Below are 17969 nucleotides of genomic sequence, written 5' to 3'. Positions count from 1 at the left end.
TCGACGTTGTCATAAAAATCTCTAAACTTCGAATTTCTTTTCTAGTGCAAGACAATTTAAAACGATGCGAACTTATTTACTTCTAGAACCTTTTCAACCATTATTCAATACGTCAATTTAAAATGTGTGGGCAAGGAAACTTCATAAGAACCAACCATCTTCAACGAATGTAAATCCTTTTTAAAGCAAGAGTAGCATTCCCTTTTCTTTCACAAAGTATAACACGCATAACCAATAAATATTTTATGCTCTCTTTACATTTATGAACTAGATTCTATATGTCAACTCAATCTATTTTAATTAAACTTCACACTTTGCTCAAACATCTATACATGCATACTACCTTACGTGTTTTAGTTTAGATCTCACGACAACTTCGCATATACCCCTCATTTTGTTTTTATACTCAAAACTTCTCAGCCTTTTACATGCTTAAATTCGTATATTACGATTAATACCACATACAAAATTATTACTTATTACCCTCATATCCATATTCGTATTTTTACATTTTATGTCTACACTTATATTTATATTTACACATCCATGTTAATTCTCATAATCATATCCATATTCATACGTTTTATATTACACTCATGTTCCCAAATTATACATTTACACTATACTTATATCCAAGTTTATGTCCATATTAATACAATTATACTTACACTCACAATTAAGTTTACGCTAATATTCACATTTATGTTTATACTCATATATCCTACTGGTACTTGTACCTATACAACTATGCTTAAACTTATATTCACATCCATATATTTTCCTCATACCAATACCATTATGGTTATACTTAAATTCATAGTTATGCTCGCATTTATACGATTATGTTAGACTCGTACTTATATATATACTCTCATTCATACGATTTACGTTTACGATCACATTCATTCGTTTATGCTCAAATTTGTACTCACATTTATACTCATTTTATTCATACACACTATGCTTATACTTTTACTCATACCCCTGGCATGCGTTTTGTGTTTATGCTCTCGTGCGTGTTCGTATTTAAATTTATACTATGCTCATGCTTTTACACAAAATTTATACTTTCGCACCTATACGCGAGCGAAACCCTAGGGATTCGCTTACTTTGTTATACTATTTGGGACACAAACGTACTTATATGCTACATTTCTATACACTCGCAATCTTATTTTCAGAATTTATTTACACCTTAATTCGTACGCAACTAGTACAAGTTATGCGGATCATGTGACGATCAATGTAATCGCGGGTGCACACGGGATTATAGTGATAGTCGTATGAGAACCCTAGAGTGTACTATTGTGTATGGTAAGACACGGAATGTAACACGACACCGAATACGAAACGGACGTCACATGGTCAAAACATGGTGGATACGCCGCTGGTACTTCCTATATATAAGTGTTTTCATCATGTTACCAAACTTTCGTAAAACATGTCATGAGAAATTTAGTGTTTTGAAGACCTTTTTGGACCTTATACAAACTTTAAACAACTTACAAACACATTATATCCTATTACCCATGACGAGACTTCACCTTTAACATGCTACCTTCGGCTATCTACTACTTATATCATCCTTATACATGCATTCGTTTATTAAGAATCAATCGTCCACTTCTATACTTCTACTATTCTCCATTATTTTTATCTTTCATACAAACCTCATTGACAATCAAGTCGATTTAACCGTCTTCCTATTCTTATTTCCTATGTAGACATACTTAACAGACAATTATCACTTTATTCAAGGTACTAGGCCTTGTCGCCTCCAAAACTTCATACTTTTCAAAACGATTCAAATTTTCAAGGTCTCACTTCTTAATAATCACCTTATTGCCAAAACTTTTTTCAAACCTTCCGTCTTCCTAAATTTCGGGACGAAATTTCCTAAAGGAGGGGAGACTGTAACGCCCAGCGTTTTCATAATTTCCCTATTTAGAAACCATTGCTTGAAATTCTATTTTTGGAAACCTTGTATTCTTGTAATCGCTCCTTTCGTTGTAATCATTATCAAACCGAAACTTGGGTCATTAATGAAACTTGTATTTTGTTACATTTATGTTGTACGCACTCTAATTATGCTCGTATGTTCGATTGGTGAATCAAACTGTGCTTGAACGTTATTCTTGGAAACTATGTGCTAAACTTGTAATTGAACTAAACTTATGCATTGAACGTGTTTTGAACAAGAACGATACTTGGTTATGACATTTATACGCCTAATTATACTTTGATTATGATCTTCGTACTTGATTACACCTTATACTATGCCTTTATGACCAAACAAGTCCCTAAACTATCAAAAAGGCATCAAAAAGAATCAAACTCAAACTTCAGGGGCCTAAATGTCAAAATATCAAACTTAATTTCATAATCCATGTGCTAGCGTAGCGCGACGGGTATAGCCTGGTTGCTAGCGCTACGCGAGCGCCTTGTTTCGGCAGACTTGTGTTTTCTTTCAAATTTTGCACGAAATCCAACTCTCCAACCTCACCCAATCACCTTTAATCCACCTCTAATCACCTCCAATCACCTTCTAACTCTTCCATTATAAATACTCACCTTCTCCAACCCATTTTACACTTTCACAACTCCTAAATCTTCACTAAATTGCTCTCTAATCAGCTGAGAATCTGAGTTTTGGACAGATTCGTGAAGCTTCACAAAAGTGAGTGTAACTTGTTCATTTCTCAACCAAATCACTTGGTTCTTCTTCCTAATGCTTTGTTATGTCTTTGGGTTCGAATCCTTGGTTTTTCCTTGGAAGAATCATGCTTGGATTTGCCCTAAAATGGACTAAAACTTTCTGTTTGTTTTATATTATTCAAATGACATGTTATTTCTTATCCAACTTGTGTCTAACACATCTCAAACCAATGTCCTAATGCTTACAACCCCTCTTATGGTTGGTTAAGCTTAAAAACATGGTTGAGACATCTAAATCAGAGGTTAAAACCTCATAAACCTTCTGTTTTAATTAGGGTTTTACCCACAAGTAATGTTCAAGTGTGAAACTTGTTGAATGTGTGATGGTTGGATTAGCTTGGGCTATCCTTCATAAGAATCCACTCATTACTTGATGTTTTACTATAGATTAGTTGTTGTTAATACTTTGATACTTGTATGTTCATGACCCTCCTTGTTGTTTATAACAACAAGTGTAGTGGTGAACAATAGAGGTGCCTAAATGGAAGCTTGTTCTTCCTACCTCATGTATGTATTCTATGACACAAAGAGGTACCTAAATGGAGACATTAATCTCCTACCTCATGCTTGAATCGTAAGACTTGTAAAACTATATAATATCTAAGTTATTCTATACGTATACATCTAAGTAACTAAGACTTGATGATGACTTAATAGTTATTTGTTAAGTGGACGTTACATCATCTATGACCATGCCCTTGTTACGACTCTAATGGATCTTAGAATCCATGAAATCATACCAACTCTTTTGAGTTTCAATAGTGTCAAGAACAAGAGTTATGTGTACAAGATGATTATTTTCACATATGTTACTTTCTTTATATTTTAAAAACTCCGAATCTATAATCTTCCGTATACGCCAAACTCACACACCTACGTTTCCTTGTGTAGAAGGACAAGGTGCTCCAAACTAACTCATCTACAAACTTGCTCTCGGAACTTCAAGTCACCTCTTGTAAACCGTGAGTATACTCGAACCCATTTTTACTTTTAACACTTTGGGTGCAACATGTATTCTATATTAAACGCACATGACATTTGAAACTTATTTGAAACTTACTCTATCCATTTAAACATGAAACATGAAACTTGTGAATCTTGAGACTATTTTGTGCTATGTGAACGTTTAATTCTTGTGTGTAGTTCCGCCTTAACAATAGTAGCGCTATAGGAGTAATGCACCTCCCCGTTAGTCTTTGGGGTATTGTTAGGAGGAGACATAACAACCTCCCGTTAAACTTTGGGTTAGGTACTTTAAACGCATTGGGAAACTTGGGCTATCACTTGGACTACGTAAACTAGCACGTTGAAACTATTTTGTTATGTTCATGTTGGATATGAGTTTTATTCTATTATGCTATGTAAACAAACTTGTATACTCGCTCTTTGCTTTTGCATTGAAACTCTATTTTAATACATGTTGCAGGTTGATTATTGAAGTATGGATGATTCATGAAACAAGTTTAGGGTGGACTAGATACACACCTAGATTAATCTATCATTTTGTTTGTTATGTTATGTTATGAAACAAAGTTGTTATTTCCTTTTGAATTATGTATGACATTTAGTTTTGAAATGAAATTTGAATTTAAATTAATTATTGTCACATAGTGTTATGACGTTTTGAGCAATCTACACACTTCGTCTCATCCCGATGTTTCCGCCATCGGTTGGGGTGTGACAGCCGGCAACGTTGATTTAAATGAGGCGGTGGACGTTGATGAGGGAATTCAAGAAGAGTTGGTCCGACCCACCGGTAGAAGAAAGGGAACCGGGAAAAAAACGGTCGAGTCGTCTTCCGATCTCGAGTTAAAGGAAGATTTCGAGGAGATGAACCGTCGTCTCCAAGACATTCGCGACCTCGGCCACCAATGTTATGAGATTATGAAGGAACGAGTGGCCGAAACGAAAAAATTTAACGAGATGCAAGAGGCGAGGCAAATGGAAAAGGACATCGAGTTTTTGTCCAAACCAATCGACCACCTACAAGGCGATGCGTTGATCCTTGCGCAAATGCGTCGCCAAAAAATTAGAGAAAAATATGGACTCTAGATCATGTTATTTTTTTAAGTTTATTTTTTCTGTTTTTTTTTATTTTTTTCTGTTTTTTTTTTATTTTCTGTTTTTCAGTTTTTTTTTATTTTCTGTTTTTTTTTCATTTTTTTTCATTTTTATTTCAAGTAATGTAATTTTATTTTTAAATTAATGAAGTTTTTTTATGTTTTAAATTAAAAAAAATAATTGTGAAATGATTGTGAAATGATTGAATGGGGGTTATTGGCATAATGCCCCACTACGCCACTTTTGCTATAATGCCCACTTGCTGACTAGGACGCCACGTGTCGCATAATGCCCCATGATGGGGCCATTATAACCCTCTACCACTACACATGGTCTAAATAATAACAAAAATTAGTTTGAAGATAATTTAGAAATTAATTTAAATCTATAATTATATCAATTACTATAAACCCGGTATTGAATACTTGACTTACCAAAAATTTTGGTATTCATTGTCATAAATCAGTAAAATTTATTTTAAATTTATAATTAGTGATATCCATGTAATAATTTTTAAAAAAGTATATTAAATTAAAATAGAAGTAAAAATTATGAAGTTGAAGGAAAGAGTGTTGCGTGTCATTAGTTAAAATTGTTTATTTAAAGTTAGATTTATACTAACTTTAAGATAAACCATGTCAAAAGATGAACTAATTTTTTTAATTTTTTTTGAAGCAACATTTTCAGCACATCTCATTAAAGTTTTTTTTTTTTAATTTGTATGAAATAGATCATATTATATTATAAAATTAGAGTTAATTACATGATTAGTCCGTGTGGTTTGTATAAAGTAACAATGTCAGGTACTAATAGTTTAAAGTCACACTCTAAGGTATTAACTTTCAATTTTATAACAATATGGGGTATCAAGACTAACATATGTTAGTTTTTCTGTTAAATTTATATAAAATGACAAAAATACCCTTTTACTTATAAATGCAGAAGTGCTGCCATTTGTCTTCTTGAAACATTAAATTTGTTTATATCACAGAAATATAAAAGGTTTAATATGAGTGCACCATCCTTCCGTTCAAGAAGCATGCTCAACCGGAATATTCCACTATAAAAGATACCAGTTTTAGACTACTTATGTATGTAACTGTAATCATGACAGCCTAAAAACAAACATTGTTCTAACTAAAGCTTAATTTCATGATTTACACAAATAATTATCATTTAAACTTGAACCGATACCAACAGTTACACTTTCAAAATTCTCATCAAATTATTCCATAAACAAACACAGTTAATATTCAAAACTAAACTTGAACCGATACCAACAGTTACACTTACATGCATAATCAAAGCTTAATTTCATGATTAACACAAATCATTATCATTTAAGCTTGAATCGATATCAACAGTTTCAATTTCAAAATTCTTAACGAATTATTCCATATCAGTGATCGGAAAACTTGTCAGAGCTTTACCGGAGTTCTGTAACAAAAAAATGGCTAAACGGAAAAAACGAAAACCGATCTAACTGTAAAAGAACTCCGAAATTATTGCCGGAGTTAAACGGAAACCCGTCACAACCGTAGCTTGCGCCGCCTCCATAATATCCACTATCTGAACAACCATTTAGACCATAGAATCAACATCAATTCCTACGTTTCTTCCTAATGAACACTCAAATCAGACTAAAACCATCGCTTGGCCTGTGGGGTTGTCGTGTTATGTCGCCGACTTCGACTGGGGCAAAATGGTTCCGATCGCTGATATTAGGTGATGCTGATTAGTAGCAGAGTGGTGGTGGGCGTTGGTAGTAACCGGAGTTGATTTGGGCGGTGCTGTAGGTTATAAGGAATGAAAAGGATATCACATTAGGACAAATCACACCTGTCTTCTTAATTAGTATTTATTTAAATTAATACTTTTAATATATATGCTTTGATAAGTTATAAATTAGTCCATGTGTTTTTTGTTTTTTTATAAGCAAAGGGTATTTTTGTCATTTTATAAAAACTTAACAGAAAAACTAACATATGTTAGTCTTGATACCCTAGATTGTTATAAAATTGAAAGTTGATACCTTAGAATGCAACTTTAAACTATTAGTACCTGACATTGTTATTTCATGTAAACCACAGGGACTAATAATGTAATTAACTCATAAAATTATAAATAAGTAACATGTTTATGCTTATTGTATTATTAGCTTTGGGAGTTTTTCAAAAAAAAAAAAAATTGAAAATTTTATTTCTAGCTCTAAAGTTTTAATCTTTGGCAATTTAAGTCTAAAGTTTCAATCTTTAGTAACTTAACCCGTTTGATTAATCTGATTTTCACTTCTAGTTCAAAAGTTTTCGTCTTTTGCAATTTAACCCCTTTGATTATTTTGCTTTATAAAACTATAAATAAGCAACATGTTTATGCTTAAGGTTATTGTATTATTGGCTTTGGGAGTTTTTCAAAAAAAATTGAAAATTTCATTTCTAGCTCTAAAGTTTTAATCTTTGGCAATTTAAGTCTAAAGTTTCAATCTTTAGTAATTTAACCCCTTTGATTAATCTGATTTTCACTTCTAATCCAAAAGTTTTCTTCTTTTGCAATTTAACCCCTTTGATTATTTTGCTTTTAATCCAAAGCTTTTCATTTTTTGCAATTTAACCCCAACACTTTTTTCCTTTCAATTTTGATCCCTTATACTTTTCATCTTTCGCAAATTTTCCGTTTAACGTTTCATTCAAAATTTTCCGAGTTAACACGCCGCAACGTGTTTGTGGGGTTCAACGTTTTTTCATCTACTTTTCCCGTTTGATAGGCCAATCGTAGCGCGTCTATTTTTTCCAGTTTGATATATATATATATTCTATGTCATGTCGCAACGCACGGGTCAGAGATCGACTTAGTTATTATATTCTATGTTTTACGCACAGGCTCGCAGTCATGTAAGAAACATTTGCATTTCATCTGATATGATATATAACCAATGAATCCTCTGCCGCATTGCGGCGGGTGGTAATTTTAGTTCTTATAATTTGGCATGATGCTCTTGTTGGCTGCAAAAGTAGTTGCTCTGAAAATCTATTCCACTCTGTTCAATACACACAAAAAAGAAGCATAATACATAATAGACAAATCTTAAAACAATACAATGCAGCAAACAATACGAAAAAAAGGATGAAATAATTCATGTTATTATGTTAACTTCAGAACTCAAGATAGGAACATATATGAGAAAGTTCCACGATAATAAAATCTGCAAATGTATAGTAACAAACAAAATCTGAACGAAGACCATTACTCAAAATCCCTGTATTTATCAGAAGTGGTCAATTCTTTTTCTTTGTTTTCTTAAGGATCTTTCATTTTCTAAAAGTCAATTATAAATTATTTTTCTATACATGTTACTGTAATATCGATATATGTATGTTACCGGTGGTGGTAAAAATATAAAACCGTAAAGATTTGTAAGCAGATGAGGAAACATATTTGTCAGACGGGTGAGGTATGAGGTCAGGACGGATCGCTTTACAACCAGGTTATTTTGGTTCGCCAATAAGTTCAGGTCAGAACAGGTTTTAAAGAAATTAAGTTCGGGTCAAAATGAACTCGTTGTAGTCTTGTAGAAAAAAGTGTCACATGATTAAGACTTTTTTTCTAACCATGAGGACCGGTACCGGTACCGGATCTGATGAACAAAACTATCAAAATATAATCAGAATTTTTTATAAAATATATCCAATTTAATTAAACTTTGTTGTAACATTTTGTAACCCAGCAACCAACACAGTTATGTTGATGAATGAACCAACTTTTGAGGTTCGGTTGATTGCTCAATGGTATATGTTGAGAACACTTGCGGTGAAACCAACCATGTTTCATGAGCGCAAGGCCACACGACAAACATTATAAGCCACTAGGTGACTGGGCAGCAGATAGGTGAAAACCGTCTCAACCCACCTATTGAATAAATCTCTATTGAAAAACCGTCTCAATTGAAAACCTCTCGAGAGGATGGAGAGCAACGAACGAAAGGACCACAAAAGATGGCCGAGACGGTTGTCAGTTGTTCTAGTCTCGATTATTTAAGACACGTGAAGCGTTATATTTTTAACAAATTCAAGTAGAAAAAGATCATTACTCTCAAAACCCCATATTAGATAGAAACAAAACAATTCATTTCAAGAAACATTCAACATAAACAACCAAGTGCTATGACTAATGGGGTTTTCAACGAACACTGAGTTTTACCACAGGTGATGCGCATGGGGAGCTTAAAAGGATATTTGAAATCCGTAAGTTCTCATCCTTATCAATCTCATCCCACACGAGTATCCTCGCCTTCTTTAATACAGGCGACTTAGCCAGTATAAGCTTCACAAAATCCAACTCATTCAGGGCGTCACTAAAATGTAGAATCTCCAATTCATTAAGATGCTTCAACATAAATTCTGAATAATATTCGTGTTGAAAGGAGTGTATTTTGACATAAGATTCATCAGACATGTCATCCTCGGCCGAAATCTACATCAATTGTCTTGTGTGAGTGTATTTTGACATAAAAATCAAAACAAGTAGAACACATAGATTCTTGTTACTTACCTCTAATTTAAGTTTCTCCAGGTTTGGGGCGCTTCTAAGTAAAAGAACAAAAAAAGGTACCGCATATTCATGCCTAAACCATACCCATTCCAAATGCAAGTATTTCAAGTGGACCAATGTTGTTGGAAGCTCTTTCGGAAGTGGAAAAAACTTGAACCATACACAAAACAAAGATTAGTTATAACTAATTAGCATACCAAACTATAATCAAGTATATATCATGTGGATAGAATTACCAAAAAGATGAAAAACAAAACAGACAGATACTCAATGCCTGGTATACACTTAATGAGATCAGCAATGGTGGAATCTCCACTATCATCGATAGTTCCACCGTCACACATCTGCAAAAATTACAATACTTAGCTATGTAATGAAAGACCATGAGAGTTGACATTTTATTTTATTATGAACTTACAATAGTCAATCTCTTTAGCAATGGACAACTTGATAAAAGACGCAGAAGCGCTTTTTGACTGCTTCCAATTTCATACAAGTTTAAGGTTGTAAGGCTACCAAATACAGTGGATGGTGGTTGATGCTCAAGATCACAACCACAGAGATACAGATCCGTTAGTTGACGTAACGAGAAAAGAGACAAGGGCAACGTATATTTCCCATGAAGGTCAAGTTTTAACATCTTGACAGTATTTTTCTTCGACAAATGAAGTAGTATGTGGTCAATATCAACACACGAGTTGTCTACTTGCATCTCAAGGGTGAAGTCATGGATCGGACCCTCGTGTATTAACAAAACCTGGCATATAGCATGGAAAAATTTACTTCTCTTGGCCTTTTTTCTCCACTTACTTGGTTTGTTAGAAACAGACAGCTCGGCCCTATCGGTTGACACTTGAAACTGATCCTCAATAAACACAAGTTTAGGGATTTTGATCCAATGGTACCTCCATTCCTTAGAGAGGATGCTTGTTCTTGCTGCCTCTTGAATCGGTAGCAGACATAAGATAGTTTCTATTATGCCTACAGGAAGCTTGCTGATCCTATCCATCTTATTAGGATATTCTTGTTGGCTGCAAAATTAGCTACTATGAAAACCGATTTAAGATTACATGAAAGTTACAGTTTTCAGGGTATCAATCAACAAAGCTATGTAAACTTACAAGAAATGTCATCAAATTTCCCAAATCCAGTAATCAAGAACGTTGTATATGCATGGTTTATTTGATGAACAAACCGGCAGCAACCGGCGAACCAGCAACCATCGTCGACGACCAGAAGCGGGGTTAGGGTTCACATAAAGTTGTCGATTCTTCTCTTTTTGGTTTGAGTAAAATGCACGGATAGTACCTGTGATTTGGTGAAATTTCATCTTTAGTCCTTAACTTTTCAAAACTACACTCTTAGTCTCTGTGGTTTGACAAGTTGTTACTCCAAATAGTCCTCAAAGCGGATGGAGGTTAGTTTTTCTGGTTAAGTGGGCGTGAAATGACAAGGACTATCCGAGTAACAACCTGTCAAACCACAGGGACTATCCGAGTAACAACTTGTCAAACCATAGGGACTATCCGAGTAACCTTCATCCGCTTTAGAGACTATTCGAGTAACAACTTGTCAAACCACTGGGACTAAGAGTGTAAGTTTGAAAAGTTGGAGACTAAAGGTAAAGTTGATGAACAAAAGAGCCGTTAATGGGAACAACATTGGATATGTTACATTTTTTCAGCTCCTCACAGTTTTTGTAACTTACTCGTAACACTTTTTTATTGTTTTTGACAACAATTTTTTTAGATTATATGAAGTATATGGATTTTAGAACTTATAATGTACAAAGTTTTTTTTTTTTTTTTTTGTAATATGCGTAAAAAAACATGTTACATTTTTTTACAACGGGATTTTATGTAACAATATAGTTGTCATACTTTTTTTTGTCAGATGAGAAAGGAGAGAGCAGAGAGAAAAGTGTAAAGTTGTTACATTTTTTTGTTAGACTATAACATTCTTTGAAAAAGTAACTTTTTGTACCTTTTTAATATCAACAATTGATCAGATCACGTGAGATTTATGGTGGAGATGGAGTTTTCTGGGTTTCTTTAACTAAGGTTGGTTTTCAATTTATCTTTTCCCTATATATATATATATATATATATATATATATATATATATAGGGGGCTGCTAGAATGAGAACCACCCCGAGTTGTAAGAACCGCGAGAACTACACCCCACGGAGCGCCGTTCGCCATGATTTTTTTTACAAGTAGATGTGTGTATTATAAACACAGCCGTAAAAAACCATGGCGAACGGCGCTCCGTGGGGTGTAGTTTTTTACACCACAAGTTTGGTGTTTTTTAATTTTTTTTCTTTTTTCTTTTTTTTTTCCACCAAACTTGTGGTGTAAAAAACTACACCCCACGGAGCGCCGTTCGCCATGATTTTTTACGGCTGTGTTTATAATATACACATCTACTTGTAAAAAAAAATCATGGCGAACGGCGCTCCGTGGGGTGTAGTTCTCGCGGTTCTTACAACTCGGGGTGGTTTTCATTCTAGCGGCTCCCTATATATATATATATATATATATGTTAAAAAAGAATTGTTTTATTTGTATTAATTAAAGTAATTGTTTTTAAATATATTTATGTGAAAAAAAACATAAATTGTCAAAATTGTCCCTGGTTAAACAGGTTAGAGGTTTGGATGAAAAAAACAAAAAAATGCCAAAACTGAAAAGCAATATGGTACAAAAAAGTTGTTTTGGATGAAACTGTCAAATATGCCTAAACATCATGGACGATTTTAACAATTTATTCTTATTTTTGTTTTTGTTATTTTAATTTTTTAGTTGATTACACGAATGGTGGTTGTAGTTAAAATAGTACTAGGTTAGTTCCCCGTGTGTTACACGGGTTGAACAATTTAAATTATATAGTATAGATATTTCATGTAAATGCAAAACAAAGACAGAGATATTTACATACTATATTGACATAAATGAGTTAATATAAATGTAACCCATCAACTCGTACATATTAATTAATGTCGTAGAGTTCGATAAGACGGCTCTAATGTCAGTTGAATGAGGTCAATCAGAGTCTATTTGATACCCTTTGTACGACTTCTTATTTTTTTAATCTTTGTATTTGATTCTAAACCTATTATTAATATTATTGATTATAATTTTAGTTATATATATCAATAATATATTTTATATATATATCAATAATATATTTAGTCTAACATATTAATATTATTATGAATTTCGAAACTTGTTTAGCTAGGATTTAAGATTCTATTGAAGTTTTAGTTTAACAATAGGTTATTGAATTAATAATAAGAATTTGTATTAGATTAGATTAGATTAAATATTATTATTAGTAGTATATTATTAATAATTTTAATCAATTAAATCAGAGAATGACAAGTGTCCTAAAACAAATTTCTTTTATTATATAGTATAGATTATTTACCCAATATTAAACCTTAGCATTAACACCCAAAAAGCATAACTTTTAACAAAATCAAACTGCAAAAGATCATTTGTCTCAAATCCAATATCAAACAAAAACAAATTTGTTTATTTCACTAAGCAGCCAACAAAAAAAACAAAACCACCAAGTTCTACTACCAATTGGATTTCAACCACCTACGCATCTAACAATAACTTTTACTACCGGCGATGCGCATGGAGAGCGTAAAAGTATTTTTGAAATATCCAATTCTTCATCCTTAACTGACACTACCACAAGTGGGTTTCATCTCTAATCATCTAATTAACCTAAACCATGTGTAATCTATGCTCTATATCATGATATTAATACATTCTCATGCTCAATTTCATACAAATTCGTGGATTGATCAAAACCCACTTCATATCAAAATCACCAAATCAAAAATTACAACTTTCCAAGTGATTTTTAGGGCTAGATGACTAAGAATTCGGGTACATGCATTAGATTTGGGTTGAATTCCCCTTTCAATTTGAGCAAATAAGCTTGAGCTAGGGTTTGGCTCCTTTGGGGGCTTCTGATCGATCTGGAACACACACGAATGTGTGTTTGTGTATGTTGTTATTTTCTTATAATATCCCAACTTTCCTTTTAACCCACATTAGTCCCTCATGATTGTTAATTAAACATAGATGGCCCATTTGTTTTCCACTCTCAATCTATAGCCAACACTATCTAACCAAGTTAGGTAACTTGGTTGTTAGTGAAATAACCCACTTAACCAATAAATCCTACTTACTTATGCCATTCAATAATCCGTTTCAGAGGCGGAAACTAAGAAACGAACTTGTAAACAGCTAGAAAATCACTATAATCCTCTTTTCATTCAATAATCAATTGTCTACAATGAGAGGAAATACCGGCAGCACCTCGGTATCGAATTACACATACATTACAAATGAATCCGTTTGAAGCCTTTATATAGAAATCCCTGACCGTTTGAAACATGCTTCAAACGGCCGGGTAATGTTCAAACGACCAGGCTTTCAAACGGAACCCTCTGACTCAAACGGCCAGGAAACCTTTCAAACGGCCAGCCTTCAATATACTTGAATTTCATGTCCAATCCAATCTGCAACGATCTCGAGACTCGACATAAGACGAAGACGATAGATGACTGCACCAACAGACTCCCCCTCAGATGTTGACGAGTCTTAAGTGTCGAGTCTTCACAATCTTCAGTCTTGATCTGTCTCTGAGCTTCACTCTCAGTCTTTTCTTTCATGTCTTCAGACTCCCCCTTGCGATATGCTGGCATTTCTTCAGATCATCAACATCATCAGCTTTAGGATCGTAGTCTGGCTCTAACTGCTTTTTCAACTTTAGTCTTCAGACTCCCCCTATCAATCTGCTGGGATCGAAGTCTGGAATTCACAAAAATCTGCACAATCTCTACCCAAATATAACTTTCATCAAAGATTATAGCTTTTCAACAATTCAGAAACTATGTTGATAAACTACAATAATGATTATGCATTCAAGATCAATTACTGTCTTTTTCAAACAAATTTAACAACATCACATACTCTCTCCCAAACCTGTTCTTCATGTTCAGCACTTCGAATTTTGAACATCAACTCTCCAACACCAGTTTGTCGAAAATCTTTTTGAATTTTTCAAACTTTTGCTAAAACACACCTAAAATCTTTTTGAGATTTTTTAAAGAAAGCAAATGCAGAAATGAAATATTTACAAACAATATTTTTGTGAGTTCGTGCAAGAGGATCATATCAGATTTTGAGACATATCACAAACACCGTTAAGCTTTAAACATCCTCAGTTCTAAACAATTTACCTAGATTGTCAGTATGTTTGTCCACTTAAATTTTCACACAGATTTCAACTGTTCCGAGATACGATATTAATGTTTTAAGAACTTAAACTTATCTGTGTGTCCCACTACTTGAATATACTCCCGTATCCAGATCCCAATATTCAGTCTTACAGGTGAGTATACCACAGCTGATATCTGTATAGGGGTTAGGTGCGAAACCGTGAGAGCTCAGGTCAGAACTTCCGTTCAGCAGAGAGATGACGACTCGACTTTTGGTGGGTCCCCTTTAGAGGATCTTTTGTTACAACAGCAGCGACTATCAATTTTATTGTTTCGTCAGCTTGCTGAGGGCGATGCTATGTTTCAAGCATTTTGCGAAAAGCATTATCCGGGGACTAGGTCAGTATTTCCATACAGCAGAAGTCCCGGGATAATACCCCAGATATCACTGAGTATAAAGACCTAGTATCTCAGAATACGGGACCTTTCAAACAAGATTTCAGGGGTTACCTATATATCCAAGCAGTTTTGTTAACCCACAGAATAATCAAGTTTGATTTTAGGTTTATATCTCGTTACAGTTTACTAAATGTGCAAAAACCTACTGAAACATCCGCAGTAAGATTGTTTATCACTTTTAAACTTTCCAATTCTTTAGCATGTTGTGATAGTCCACTGATGTACTATCATTTCCTCTTTTATGCAACAAAAACTCATTTTTCAGCTTTATCATGTTTTTGTCTTTTTCAAATTTTCTGATGTTTTTGGATTTTCTAAAAATTCTTACTCCCCCTAAAATTCAAATACATCTAATGAAAATTGAAAACAAACTATACAAAACATGACAACTGATATCGAATTGCTTCAATTTGCCATTCGCTTGGCATAAACAATCAGAACTCCCCCTCTCAACAAAACTATTTTCCATAATGATTTCAAAACACTTAAGTTTGTTTTAATCATAATGGTTTTTCCGGAAAATGAGTTTAGTTGTTTTTACCTTTTGTAAGAATGGGGCAAAATCATCATATTGTTTTACCAATCTTCTGAATAATAGTTAACTCAAGTTCAATTTAATGACCTTGGTTTAACCCCTTGTACGATCAACAAGTTTTCATTCTGAACCATTTATAACAACCACAAACATACAACCATTTGTAGATTTAGCAATTAAGCTTTTCAAACCTGTTTTTCAACCAATTACCATCTTTTGGTTGAATTCTCAAGATGCCGATTCCTACTCCTCGCTTACAAACCTGGGAGTTCCGGCAAGTCATGCAAAACTTCAAAAACAAATTTAGAAAGATGCCGATTCATGATCCACGATACCATCTTGGGATCTCCGGCAAGTCAGGTTTTTATTCTTTGAAAAATATATCCACCCAAGCCTGACCTTCCTTGGGTGTAACTACATCTTTTTCATCTTTTCTTTCAACAGACTTGTAAACACATCCTTTGGAAGCATAAAAATCTTCGATACTTTTGGCCTTACCGTTGACCATTTGTCCAAAGATACGTTTCACATTTCCATTGAAAGTCTTTTCAACATCAAATTTCTTCTTGTCAGAATAAAATTGATTTGAAATTTCAACTTTTCCAACTTTTTTCATAAAATTTTCAGCACACAACGGTGGAAAATTTTCATCGTTCATGGTTGGAACTTTCCTTTCAATCTTTATCTCAACACGTGGCTCCTCTGATTTTATGGAATCAGATTCATCACCAGAACTATTACCTGAACCTTTCACAACCCATTTTTGATTTGACATATTATCTTTCCTTTTTGAAGCACTCTTTGAACATTCTCCTTTCTCAAAAGTTGAATTTTCAAAGCCAGTAAACTTCCGGGTTGACAGTTCAGTCTTTTCAACTACTTTCTCTTTCATTTTTACAGAAACTTCCTGTTTTGGCTTGAATGTCTTTGGACAATCCTTCGCCACATGACCTACAATCTTGCACTGAAAACACGTTCTCTTCTCAATCTTCTTCGGAACTTCATTCTTCTTCAGTTCTTCTTGCTTCTTGGCAAGGAATTCCTGATTTGTCTGTCTTCTAAATGATTGTTGTTTTTCAGCTTCCGACGTTTTTCCTGAAACAAACACAGTTTTTGGTTTATACATTTTTTTCATTTTTATAGTTTTTCGGTGGAACAAAACCTAATCCTTTCTTTTTGAAATTACGATTATGGTTTGGTTTCTTTTGGAAACTATAACCACAATTGTAACCCATTTTCTTGTTAATTTTTTGTTGAACTCTTGAAGTGTATTGTTTAGGTTTTCCGGAAAGATTTAAATTTTTTATTTCAGAAATATTAATTTCTGTTATTTTGAAAACCTTTTGAATCATTTCAGATCTGACACTTCTTATTGGAAAATTCTCATCAGAATATAATTTGTCAGAACCTTTCAAAGTATACGCCACTTTGACCGATTCATTATTCAAATTAGACTTCGAAAGTAAAAATTCTTTATCATAAACCCGTTTGTCCTTTTTATTTGTTGGCTTTGACGCACTGGACCCATACTTTGACTCGGGTTTTGACTTCGATTTTGATTCCTCATTGTCATCTGTGTCTAACACCTGATCGACCATACTTTTTATCAACTTTAACTCATGATCAGTGTCTGATGACGTATATGTGACATCAATACTTTCTGGTAAGTTATTCGACGACCCAGACTCCCATTTCAAATTGATCGCTTTATTGACCCTTTCTGAATTTGGATTTCGAGGTGAATATCCATTTTCGACCGGGGGCGGACATCTATTGTAGGATATACTCGGTTTCTTACCAGAAGCTTTCAACTTTTCTTCATCCGATGTCTGCTTTTCTTTGAATGTCTTCAAATCTTTCATCACCGGATAAATCCTGTCAACCACAAAAGTAGAACATGAGTAACTATCTAATAATTTCTTAATTTTCTCAGTTTCTATCTTTTGTGTTGCCAACTCAAGCTCGAGATCTGCACATTTCTTTATGTTAAAGTTCGCCGTATCAAGCTGTCTCGGATAAGCTATCTTCAAAGTATTCATAGCTTCAGCTTGTTCACCATCAGAATGTGTATATTTATTGATTTCTCTGTTCATAGTATCATACGATTCTTTCAACTTGTGAATATTGTGCAACAACTCATTATTCTGTTTGATTAAAGAATCACAATTTATGCACTTTTCTGATACTTGGACTTGTTCGGCTTCAATCTTCACTTCAAATTCTGGCACTTCTTTGACATTTCTGCTTGGTTGCAAAAACTCAGCTCGTCTCATTTTCTCAGCTTTCGCTTCGGCCTTTAATCTCTCTTCCTCTTCTTCCTCTTCTCTGTTCTTTCTTCGTCTTTCTTCAGCAGCTTCCATGACTTTTCTGCATCTTTCTGCACATTTCAAATCATAAGCATTAGCAAAGAAA

General features: G+C 33.8%; 1 protein-coding gene across 1 annotated transcript; it reads right to left on the bottom strand.

Moving 5' to 3' along the window:
* Positions 1–8803: 8803 nt before the first annotated feature.
* On the bottom strand, positions 8804–10567 carry LOC110867737 (F-box/FBD/LRR-repeat protein At1g13570). Its single transcript, XM_022116745.2, has 5 exons — positions 10446–10567; positions 9743–10355; positions 9561–9668; positions 9325–9474; positions 8804–9246 (listed from the first exon to the last, which is right to left on the bottom strand). The coding sequence occupies exons 2-5, from the start codon at positions 10331–10333 to the stop codon at positions 8953–8955; spliced, it is 1143 nt and encodes a 380-aa protein (XP_021972437.1). The 5' UTR covers positions 10334–10355; positions 10446–10567; the 3' UTR covers positions 8804–8952.
* Positions 10568–17969: the final 7402 nt, after the last annotated feature.

The sequence above is a fragment of the Helianthus annuus genome, chromosome 7 (assembly GCF_002127325.2).
Source record: "Helianthus annuus cultivar XRQ/B chromosome 7, HanXRQr2.0-SUNRISE, whole genome shotgun sequence".
In the NCBI taxonomy this organism is placed as follows: domain Eukaryota; kingdom Viridiplantae; phylum Streptophyta; class Magnoliopsida; order Asterales; family Asteraceae; genus Helianthus; species Helianthus annuus.
Note: the sequence above shows the minus strand (reverse complement) of the source record. Positions and strands in the feature narration are given on the sequence as shown.

Coding starts and splice junctions, on each gene's coding strand:
- LOC110867737 (XM_022116745.2), bottom strand. CDS start 10,333: ATGGATAGGATCAGCAAGCTTCCTGTAGGCATAATAGAAACTATCTTA. Junction 9,669..9,742: donor TGCTAAAGAGATTGACTATT/GTAAGTTCATAA, acceptor TAATTTTTGCAG/ATGTGTGACGGTGGAACTAT. Junction 9,475..9,560: donor TTTTGTTTTTCATCTTTTTG/GTAATTCTATCC, acceptor GTATGGTTCAAG/TTTTTTCCACTTCCGAAAGA.